We start from the raw sequence: 12,540 nt of genomic DNA on the forward strand, positions 1-12,540 counted from the left end.
ATTTTAACTTAAATACGTTTGTTAAATATTCATATTTAAAAGCATAATGTCACGCTTTTTCTACATTGTTTTGGTCTGTAATATATATTGGAGTATATGCACTCACTTTAGCTTCATTATGTACGTCAGCAAACCTGACCATCCGTTAGTCGCCTCTTAGGCGATTGTTTGCTGAAGAGCAATTCTAACCCGGACATTCACGGATCACGTTATAATCATCGTTGAATTAAGTACATACAGTTACATCTTGACCACCAACGAGGTGTGAAAGCAACACACAACAAAGAAATTAATATATTATATATCATTATAATAGCCCCGTTCACATGCACCTGTTAGTATACTAAAGTATAAATGCACCCATGAACAAAATTACGTGTGTAAATGTGTCATGTGAATGCATTTACTGTTAGTATACTCTGTCGTGTTATCTTCTTTTAGGAGAAGAGTTACATATTCCGGAAGCAAAGCTCCATATATATGGTCTGACAAACTTCATGAATGCATTTATAAACAGTGGACTTCCCAACATCCAAACATTCCCCCCAGTTCTGTCTATATTCTGAAGATGAAGCCATCTAGCATATTGCAGATGCAACGTTCATTCGTACATCCGAGGGCTGGCGAACAGCTTGGTCACTATGTTTTATGTAACTCTACAGTTGTGTGCCGATCGAACACCCCTTTGTTCATTTGACAGGTATCGTATCAGTTTTTGTTCCCATTAGATTTATTCATGACGCTGTACTGAACAGATTGGCCATTGCAAGAGCAGTGCATATCTGATACTGTGTTCGTCTTCATAAACACCAGTGATAAGAGAACATCTTCCTCTGTTGACTTTCACAGAAAGACTGAGACAATTTAATACATTTAATCTTCTCACTTTCAAGTTTACTCACTGTACATAAATTCAATGTGAAACGCAAAGTAAACTTACCTTAGCACACGTATGTATGTTTATACATGAGCAAATTTACTTACATGAGAATGTGAATGGGGTATTAATTTTTATTAGATGCTGTACCTCACACCCTCAGAGTAGGGGTCGCGGTGGCTCAGCGCACTGGGCGCTTACTTTGCGTGCTGGCGGTTAGGTGCCTCACTCTGAGGGTGTGAGTTCGCATCCCGGATATGATTCAACACTAGGATTTGTATTTTTTTAATAAGGTGTAATCCTAAATATAAATATGTAACGCTGAATTTATTTTAGCAAATAAATGGTTTACTCTGTAAAGAAATGTCTCATTAACAAACATTTCACTGGCGCATCTATGATCTTCCTTACAAAAAGCCATCCACATCACATAGACTAAGCGTGCACTCACAGTTACCAGTTGTATAATTTTGTGCTATCGGGATTGGTTAATAGAGCCTTTAATTAAATATCATAGTGAATAATATGGTGAAATCGATTAACGTACATGTATGCATTTTGGTTTTATCGGAGTTCAGAATCCAGGTATTCATTGCCTGATGACAATCAGTGTGATAGCAAATCGATTTATAGATACACTGCTCTTCAAATAAATACGCTTTGAATTACTGAATGTGTTTCGGTGAAAAAATACCTGAACGTCACGATACATGAAAGCCTTCAGGTGAAGCAAATGGGGAACAAAGGCGTTCACATGCAGCTCTAATTAGAGTCCGAGGTTATTTTGATGTAAGCAAACACTGCTGATGTCAGGCACAAACGACATACAAACAATTGATGTAGTTAGATATTGTGCTTATCGTAAACGGTGACTAACGGTAGTTGGGTTTCAGGTGACACATGCTGTCGGACCCGTGAAGGTCCCGGGGTAGAATAGGCCTTCAGCAACCCATGCTTGCCATAAAAGGTGACTATGCTTGTCGTAAGAGGCGACTAACGGGATCGGGTGGTCAGACTAGCTGACTTGGTTGACACATGTCATCGGTTCCCCATTGCGCAGATCGATGCTCATGTTGTTGATCACTGGATTGTCTGGTCCAGACTCGATTATTTACAGACCGTCGCCATATGGGTGGAATATTGCTAAGTGCGACGTAAAACTAAACTCACTCACTCACTCACTCACATGCTGTCGTATCCCACTTGTTTAGATCGATGCTCATGTTTCTCATAACTGAGGTTTCTGATTAGACTATTTACAGACTGCCTCCATCTAGATAAGTATCAGGTCAACAACAAATATACAAATAAATCGAACTTAACATATCATTTTCTCTTTCATATCAACAAAATCAGTAACTGTGCTTATTCGCAAACCCCGTTTCGACAGGAAATCGAGACTGGAGAATCTCTGGGTTTGATATCGTATATTTAAGTGAATGAAAACAAAACACAGACGACAAGGCTTCAAGCAAAAGCTTGTATAAGTTTGACCACATAGTGTGTTTGTTTTTCTTGTATTATGATGTGTAAATCAACATGGTAATAGACAATCTCTGTCAAGCGATTTATCCATTGATTCATCTGTAGTGAAGCATACTCGAACAGTGCTTAATAGTATCGATATATTTCTAAGGTTGACATTTTAACTTAGCAAAAATGTTTTTGACTTAAATATTGTTCTGACAATGATATTTGTATATTGTGCACAATACTCAGATGACCGCATGCATACTTAACAGAACTTCTCGTTCCATGACTTCCACTGTGTTTCACTGTGCAGTTCATACGTTGCTCTGGCAAACATGTCGCATTGCCCAATGCCGTCATGGCTGAACTTCCCACAGTCTCTGTCGTTCAGACACAGGATACCACAGGCTGTTGGTGCCAAGCCGGCGTTACCATTGTTGAGTCGCTGTCCTTGGTACTTATTGCCAGAAGACTTCAGCTCAAATATGGCTTCATTAGCCTTCCCTAAAACAGTATAAGATGCACAATAAATATACCTCGAAGTGTCACTTGAACAAAAACATCGACATAATTGAGATAGCTGATCTGTAAACTGTATATACATGATAAATTCAGTATACTAACGTACAAAGCGAAAACATATTTCAGGACTGGGTAGATGTTTTTACTCTTTTTGTGTAAGCCGTATCTCGAAGTGGGGTCAAATCCATTTGGTGATCCCAGTTCGATTCCCAAAATGGCCAAGTGTGAAGCTCGTTTATGGCGTTCCCCGACCTAATATTGCTGAAATAGTGATTATAGTAGCTTATCGCCTATGGCGACCCTCTTGAAAGAGTTGTAGTGTGATGGCGTGGGTGAATTCATATAGATTAAACCGGATAAAACTCTATGAGTGAAGGCCCGGGATCTGTGTTGAGTGTGTCTTGCCTTGTATTGTGTTGTGCCACACCGGATACCATGAAGTATCGTGCACGTTTGGTATGACGAGGCCAGGTATCGAACCCCAGAAAATGGGTACCTGGTGGGATAAGTCATGTGACTATTAACCTTCTAGCGTCCCGCAGGGAGCTTGGATTATCCCAGATAATACCAATCAAAGCCCAGCGCGCAACTAGACAGATGGATACTTTGAGCCATCGAAATGAATTATTTCAATTAGCCTCTCAAATCGAATTTTAGCGCTGACGCCCACTATTTAACGATCATAAGACATAGATATTCATATCAGGACGACCATAGGAAAAATGACCGACCCGCAACATTGCAATCAAATAGGCCAGATTTCTAGAGCAATATATGGTATTAGTTTCAAAACAGTCACTTCGATTCCAGACTGCACAATAAGATTATTTTGACAGGTTCACGATTCAAAATTTTAAAATGGGTAGAAGAAAATGTCCAAATGTGTGATATATATCCCAGATTGTGCGTGAGTTCTACGGCATAGAGGCATCTACGCTGTCAATGAATGTCCAGATTAAGCAAGTTATAAGAGATGCTTAGTTTAAGTTAACTGTGTTACTTATTCAAGGTTTCATGATTAAAACACATTCAGATTTTCAATGTTTCTAATTATCTTGAAAGAAAGATCTTTTAAATTAATAGTATTAATTCACATTTAATCACTTTCTTTGTAAAGGAAATTGACATTTTGAATCAGATGTATCGAATACATACATGATAGTCTGCTTGTTTTGCATTCCTTCGCCGACCGATCTTATTACGGAACTGATCAATATAATCTTTGTTTTAGTCACCATACGGCAGAAATAATGCCGACGTGACAGGAAAATCGTAACTCATTCACTCACTCATAATCACGATATGGCTCTCTCACACATTCACTTTCGCGATTCTGTTTGGTCGAATAAAAGGCCGTTCTGGCGGGACGTGTTGGAGGTCCTCATGTCAACCCCCTGCCCCAATCGTGATATATTCGTACATATCGAAAGGTGACAACAAAATACTGCACGTTTTGTTATTTCGTTTGACCGTGCAAAATTTGGTTTTGCTGTAATTATCAGATTTTATGCTAGTGGACAATTGATCGGTCTCAGATGAAATCAAACGGACTGTAGACCCTGCTTGCGAGAGTGGACAGAAAGAAGATAATAGTCATGTCTTGTGACCTACCAAACAGAAATCTGGCAACGGCTGTATTACTTCCTGCAACCATCATGGTAGTGAACTGGCGCAAAAATACGGTGGTGTGGTTGAAGATTACACCCGCCCCCTTGGTGTCGCCCTTCCCAAGCGCAACATGGTAGTCAGACCACTCCAACCACAGAGTCCTGGCAACACAAGTTAAGCAGATGAAAAGAGAGGTCTGTAGACCCCGTACAACTGTAGTGGTGAAACGTTACACCGTGGCATTTGTAGAACAGTAAAATTTCGCCTTTTTTGTTTACCGTAATGCAATCAAAATATATCTTCTATTTTCGTTTTAATCTAGTTCTTCAGAATAACAAAGATTATGATTATTATTATTATAAGGTTTGGCTCTTGTCAATTTTCTCAATAATGATCATATCTCATAAGGACCCATCGGCCAGAAACTGAAAATTAATAAATTGAAAGATTGATGCCACTCAGAGGGACCAAACGTTTCAGTGTAATTGTATATTCCTTTATGTCTCTGTATAAATATTATGGACAGTTCAATTCGTACATGTAAATCCAAGATGGACGCGAAAAAATTTAAAATGTCAATTCCAAGCTTTAATCGTGAGTATAATTCAAGAAATACCGAACCGAATGCCTTGTACCTCAATGCCGTGGTAAGAGCGTACTGTTTCGGCCCCATATAACACTGGAATTTAGTGTGCATTACACACATTAAAAGGCGGAATACGGTACACAGTAGTCTGCACGCACTACAAACAGTGGAATGCATTGTACAATAGCCTGCAGACAATACAAACAGCGGCATATAGTGCAAAATACAAAAGTCTGCACAGTACAAAACAGAAGGATACCACGAACAATTGGCTACAGACAATACAAACAGTGGTATACAGTGCACAATAGCCTGAACATAATGCAAGCAAGAGGATAGAGTGAACAGTAGAATGTATACTATGCAAACAGTGGCATACACAGTGAAATAGCCTGTAGGCGATACAAACATGGCATACACTGCTCAATAGCCTACACACAATACAAAACAGTGGTATTACAGCTTATTTAGGTGAAAACGCTTTTACAATACATGAACAGCTCTTACACGTAATTATTGCAGTCCAGCACTTTGGGAGAAGGGTACAAGATCCCACCGGTAATACATGAACCACAGTTTCTAAAGGAAGTTCTCTGGTTGGACGCACCCCCAATCACTAACTCGTATGATTCAGTCGCAGAGCCATCTCCTAGCCAAACTAGGGCGTCTTGGCAAGCCTTCAGCTGAAACATGATGCTTGGACATCCTTGAATGTCCACCCCATGGGTCTTTGTGCTGATCATAACACCGTCTCCAGAGGAAAATATTTCTATTTGAGATCCTGGTAGCAAAGAAATGTAATAATTTTGTGAATGATCAAACATCTGTTTCTTCATTGCAGTTACTGTAAATACTATGTATTTTCCTTCCTCACCTGCGTATATGTAGACACATCTGTATTGATTGTTTGTTTAACGACGAACTTACAGATATGCATCGGTGGAAAATAATCGAGTCTGGACCAAGCGTTTCCTGGTGGTTTCGCCAAATGTGTTTACAGACTATAGTCATGAGGGTTGAATATTGCTAACTTACGTTAAACAAAGTTGCGAACCGTTTGTCATTTGGCCAGGATAGTGCAATACTGACCAACATGGTCAAGAATCATTACGCCCTCTCATTTCTGACAGATATCTCTTGTTTTGAATTAAAGGAATACAGATATTCTAAAGCTAATTCAGACAAGACATTTTGAATACCGCCAAGCAAACATACCCCAGTTTTAAATCTGTACAAGAGATGCAAGTTTACTTGTATGAGTTTGTTTGTTGCTTTAGTAATGTTCCCGCTATAGAACAGCAGTCTGCAAAATCTCAGGTTTGGATTGCTGTTAGCTGATTTAAGACAATCTTACACCAGTAATAATCTCTAAAATGTCAATGGAAACATTAAGGTGAGTACGGTTATTGATAATTGCTACGCTCGCAAAGTACGAGTAATAACAACACATCAAACTAAATGATCCATGGTATTTGAAATTACAGAACACAAATCACTATCTAAGTTAGTGAGCTAATCTATGAGATTGCATCAACGGCGGGGTCGCATTCCAAAACCTGGCTATACGAAAACAACATATTCGTCTTGTCTGGTTTTATGCAGAAAATGTACGGGCCGCCAAACAGGTACAAGATCCAAAGCATATGCCTAACGCAAGTGAGAGCATGGTAAAGAGTTGTACAGAAAATATAACCAAGCTTATAAAAGACCTTTGAATCTAAGCAGTCTGTCCTAAATCGTTGTATGTATGGAAATTTGAGCAAGTTAATCTTGACACAAACAGACAAAATACCCATATCCGAGCACCAGTCCCGGCACCAGTTCATGATGGTAAGGTTCATGTCGACACCCACTTGCTGGCGTTGAAGCAAGGTTTAAACACTTTTATTCTTTAATTTTGAAATGACGCTGAAATTAGGTTTTATGTATAACTTGACGTGTGAAGCCCATTTCTGGTGATATTGCTGGAATATTGCAAAAAGCGGCGTAAAACCCAATTCAATCACAATAACTTGAACAATACATGGAAGCATGAGAAATGTTTTCACAAGCAACAAATACCTATTAAACTTTAAAATGCTTACTGTATATAGTTCTTCATCAAGTCATTAATCGGATTGTAGAGAGCTTACGGGTAAAATATCCCAGCGAGTTACCATCTAAACTGACATTCAACAAGAATTAAGCATAAAGTTCATTCTAAAGTCGCAGTGCATATTGGCACTAATTTACCATTTCTCAAAGTTGGAATCCCGTTCATGACCTGTCGTCTTTCATCAGTATACATTAAGGCAATTTGTGGATTTGAGAAGAAGGTAAGGACACTTACCTTCAGCTTGGAGAATAAAAACTGACCAGCACAATACATACGAGATGTACACATTCATGTTTCACGCTGCGATGGTCACTGTTGGGTGTCTGGAACCAAAATATCTATTAATGTATTCGTAATTATGTGTGTGTTTACTTTATAGCATAATTATATAGACAATCAATGAATTTACAGAACGCGCAGCCATGCCCATGCCCAAAGTTAATGGAAAACATTGATCGAAGCATCATTGTGACTGACAATAAGGGCGAACTACTGACAACGTTTAAAATATTTCCCATTGTACGTATACACTTGGAACAATTTCAGGATACATTTGCACACTACCGTCGTACACAGCATATAGATATGGTATTGAATAAAACACAAAAGATTAATTTTATTTAGAATAAAGTATATTGAGCAAAAGTAGTTAGGGATATGTATACATCCCACGACATGGAGAGGCATATTCAGTCATTAACAATTGCTGCAATCGTTAAATGTTGCCCGTTTCACTAAATGATTGGAAAAAGCTGGAGCGAAGTGGCAGCCATGCGTCAGAAACATTTACGCCCCGCATTATAAATCTTATACATTTATAACCACGAGTTAGTGTACCATGAAGTGAGGGACCATGCTTTCAAGGTGCGCGAAGTCAAATCGACTAGATAATGTGGCTTTTGAAAACTCGGGTCAAAAGTTGTTTTCCATTTAGTTCGCCTTGCTGCTCCGTATAAAAATGTGACTCTCAGATGATTTTATAACAATTATTTATTATAAATCGAAATCTACCTAAGCTACATCGTATATAAGAATACGTCTACATTGTTTTCATTCTAAAACTATATTTTTGTATGTACATTCTGCTGAAGGGAATCTTATGCTCAGTATCAATAAAAACAGTAAATATGAATTTTGGAGATCTTCTATTTTGAAACATATTTGGGGGGATGTAGTTGCAGATTGTTTTCTTACAAGTCTTCATTTGACAAAATTACTGCATGTTTTGCAAAATTAACGAACCACTCATTACTTCTTATAAATCGATGCAGGAATGAACAATGTTTAAATCTAAATAATGATAAAATATATAATAGAACTTATCAGCCGCTCTTTCAGTTTCTTAGAAACAAAGCTCGGTATACTTTCAGTTTGAGAATGGTTAACCGGTGGTCCTAACCGATAGTTTTGCGGAAAGTATTTTGCTGATGCCGCACGCTATAGTCAACCGGCTACGTCACGTCGATAAAACAAGTGGTAGACGTTATGATCACCTCACTCACAACTGCGGAGTCAGGAAATGCAGTTACGACAAAAATGTAATTTGGACAATTTTGAATCGCACTTGTGTCGATAAGAAAGTGAAAAAATCCCATAAAAATATCTGTTCATTAAGAAATATTATTGTTATATCTAAGTGTATACATCACGAATATACATATTGTTCTTCAAACAAACCAGTTGTGCCGTTGACAGAGGTGTGTGGCATTAAAGAAAGCATTACGTTTAAAAGAGTGCATGGTCTTGAATCTTGAGTCAGAATGAGCGTTGTTATACAATGCCTTTGAGAAAGTTGTCTGATGTAGCTAGAGTCATATTTAGGTTTCATTCGTCAGTAAAGTACAAATTCGAGTTTCTTTAGTGGTTCCATAGTAGTATTGTTAATGGTGGTTTTGGGCCAGGTCAAACATAATACTACTTTCATACATTAATAATACTACTTTCATACATTAATAATACTACTTTGCGTACAACCTCGTGTTCGAACCCACATTCTCAGGAAAAGGCACAATCTCATACGAATCGACGATCGTCCGTGGATTTAACAAAATGAACTTTTGATTAAATAGTTTGGGTTTATTAGAACTTTTACAAGTGTACACTAATCCTCGTCTTATCGTGCGAAACAATTTACTCATTACAGCCTGTAGTCAAAATACATGCAACGAACGGTTTCATGGCTAGTCTACGACACATGGTAGCTTAGGCTGATCTGAGAGGACGCCCCGGGGAATACTTGATCTCCATGTCAGACAGGAAAGTAGGGTCTTCTTCCGTGAATATACCGATAAGACAGTGATTGCCATTCTGACAGGCAGTGAACCTATTTTAAACTAATCTTTAGTATCCATACAGCATTATTCTTGATCCATCGCAGACAACCATTAGACTGTTCCTTGTTCTGTGGGATGTTCTTCCACACCAAACTACTATTCTAAGTCGAAATGGAACCAAGCGTTCCTGCTACAAGTTATGTGCGTGTAGGTGTACCACTGAACCGAGATTTTCGAAGCTACCCTAGCGTCACACAAGATTGCTGCACTGTTAGATGTAACGTTCCAAGTCTTTGGGAAGTTGCGAGAACTGGTCATTGTAGTGTAAGGACACGTGTAAATATATCATGTTTATGGAAAGTCAAAGACCAAAATGCCCCTCCATGTATTGTTGTAGTGGACTCAAGATTTTTATCACAGTTGTTAGTGATTTGCCGCGGCGTCGTTAGCAACCAACGTCAGCATTCAGGTCTGTAGCATTCAATAGTGACCGAGGTCTGTACTGACTGAAGGTGCTCATCGTTGCCCATACTTTCTGGTTTACGTGGTTCTGACATGATAATGTACTGAACGTATTCATGTGGCAGAAGTATTCCGATCGATTTCAGAGTCACTTAGGAAACGGAGATTTTCAATTCTCTCCCACGGTGAGAAAGCATAGCATGAAGAATACCACATTACACAATAGCCGTATGTTTCTCTGTTTGTTGGAGTCATATCTGCAGGAGCCCCATGTCGTGATCAACCAAAATGTCAAAAAAGTCGAGACAGAAATGGTATCACTTTTACACAACATGATCCTGCACATTACGGAGATAAAAGAAATGTTGGTAGACTTGGCTTATATTACTTCGAGTAAGTTGGATGTTCCTGTTAAACTGTGGCTTGCCATCTCACATGACATGCATCATAAAAAACAAGATATGTCTGCACCCCCGTCTACAAGACACACAAGCACGCACGCACGCACGCACGCACGCACGTTGCTGTATACGAGTACATACAATGATCTGAAACTCGAAGTGAGTCATCACTTCACTAACGTTTGTAACCAAAGACGCATATCACTTCACGCTATCCCCCCATGACAAGCTAACACAGAGAATGGTTGTTGGAACGCGGTATGTGATCAAGCTCCGTTATAACACAATCAATCACTGGACAAGTGTTGAAAAGTCCCCCAAATCTTTATCATTTCTCACTTTCTCCTACCAGATATATACATACACGTAGAATGGACTATGAAAATGATGCACCAACGACATGGCTCTTCGCACCATGGTCCTACAGGTACAGATGTGATGCCCATTTCTGGTGTCCCTGGAATGTTGCTGACACCAGCGTAAAACTAAAGCACACACGCTCACACATAAAGCTGTGACGTCATGTTATAACTTCAACACTGTCCACCGTCATTTCTCAGAATGAACTGTCTCAAACGTTGTGGACAATTCGAGTTTGGTGAATAGAATCATTAAGTTGTTTGGGTTTTCATGCTTTACAAATGCAGCTGACATTCAGTTGTTTCAAACCGTCAAACTCAGTTTGAAATTTTAGTAAAAACTTAGGTTTGTTTCACGAAATCATGGGTCAGACCCTAGATGAGTGGTCAAAGGGAGACAACTTGTTGTTATTTGCCTGACGCTTCAGTATTGGTGCAGGATGATGGCTTGACGTATAGCGGTATTTTGGGATAGTTTTCCAACGTTTCTACACATTCTGCAGCTTCAGTGTGACACACTGGTCCTAGTGTGTTACCAGTTGACATAACAACAACATTATTTCTGTTCCCTCAGAAAGTGAAATCGATTGATTCCTTATTCATTCATCATGTCTGGAGTGGAAACAGACTCTATAGACGTTCTACACATGCTTGCTAACGTGACCCTATCTATTGTAGGATTCTGAGAAAACTCTTACAACACACTGAAGGGGACTGAATTTTAACATGTGTGATCCGTTGGTTTCAAAGTGTCGAGTCGATTCCAGTCGGTGGATAATACAATAGCTATGAGGATCTGAGAAGTGTCATACACTTGAGTCCAGAGGTGCGGTGAGGTGAGGTGAGGTGAAAGGCGGTTTGACGTCGTACTTTAGAATATTTTTCTTCTTTGACAGCGCACACGTGTGGCTGCTTGTACTAGCACAACTGGTTGCTTGTCACAGCTGGTTGCGTCTGTTATTTTGAAAGGGGTACACCTTTGTCAGTTGATGGTCAACATGTCCGAATAGCTGAGACAAGGTCGCCGTTTGACATCTGAATGTCCAAGAAATCGTCAGCAATGTCCCAACTTTCTTTAAACAAGATGCTACAGATTGTTTAATGTTTCCGATTCGGACTTTTAGGCAGCGAGCAGCAATAGAAAGTGATGTTTTCAGTCATAATTGAACTGGAGAGCGATAACGAGAGTGAATCGGATAATGAAAGTAATTTTTTTTAAATGGCAATAAAAATTGTTACGCGCACAAACAAAAGTGACGCGCCAATGCCCGAGAAACATCATCACTTTTTTATTTAGCCGTGCACGAACTGCGTAAACTGGATTTTTATTTATACTGAATTATTTTGAAAGCTGATTAGTCAGGGAGCTACACTTGGGGTTTGGTTGAAAAATTAATGTAAACGCTCAGAAATGGGGAAATCACTGGGGCAACAGTTACTTTTTTAACCGGAACATCGGAAACGTATTTTACCAGACACAACACCCAGTTGCCATCTCAATATAGGGGCATTAGTGGGAATAAAAGGAATATTGTCATAAGCGACGTAAAACTGAAACTCAATCACCATCTAAACACGACTATGACGTACGGTAAGTGCATTTTCGACATTCCACATCAGTAAGATATCAGATTAATACTACTGGTATGCATCACACTAGCAGCTGCAGAAAAATACACTGTCAGTGTACGCCGGAAGGAATTACTATCACCCTGATAAAAAAGCCTACCAACTCTCGTTCAGACCACGCGGTTGTAATAAGATGTGCGCGCTATACCGCGAAAAAAAAGTAGCTAAGATCATATCACATCCCAGTATATATGGCCTCTTGCCAGAATTCTTTTCTGGGCGACTGATTCAGCAAGTTAGGAGGAAACCTTCGTGAAG

At 39.2% G+C, this 12,540-nt stretch overlaps 1 protein-coding gene across 1 annotated transcript; it reads right to left on the reverse strand.

Annotated features, from left to right (window-relative positions):
* Positions 1-2,300: 2,300 nt before the first annotated feature.
* LOC137272911 (uncharacterized) lies at positions 2,301-7,451 on the reverse strand. The gene is made up of 4 exons (XM_067805333.1): positions 7,393-7,451; positions 5,571-5,844; positions 4,481-4,638; positions 2,301-2,851 (listed from the first exon to the last, which is right to left on the reverse strand). Exons 1-4 carry the CDS (start codon positions 7,448-7,450, stop codon positions 2,613-2,615), a joined length of 729 nt encoding a protein of 242 aa, XP_067661434.1. The 5' UTR covers position 7,451; the 3' UTR covers positions 2,301-2,612.
* Positions 7,452-12,540: the final 5,089 nt, after the last annotated feature.

The sequence above is a fragment of the Haliotis asinina genome, chromosome 2, assembly GCF_037392515.1.
Source record: "Haliotis asinina isolate JCU_RB_2024 chromosome 2, JCU_Hal_asi_v2, whole genome shotgun sequence".
Taxonomy (NCBI): domain Eukaryota; kingdom Metazoa; phylum Mollusca; class Gastropoda; order Lepetellida; family Haliotidae; genus Haliotis; species Haliotis asinina.

Excerpts from the sequence above, each read along its gene's own strand:
- LOC137272911 (XM_067805333.1), bottom strand. The coding sequence starts at position 7,450 with ATGAATGTGTACATCTCGTATGTATTGTGCTGGTCAGTTTTTATTCTC. Across the intron at positions 5,845-7,392 it reads TTTTATTCTCCAAGCTGAAG|GATCTCAAATAGAAATATTT; the intron begins GTAAGTGTCCTT and ends CTTTGCTACCAG. Across the intron at positions 2,852-4,480 it reads CGTTGCCAGATTTCTGTTTG|GGAAGGCTAATGAAGCCATA; the intron begins GTAGGTCACAAG and ends ATACTGTTTTAG.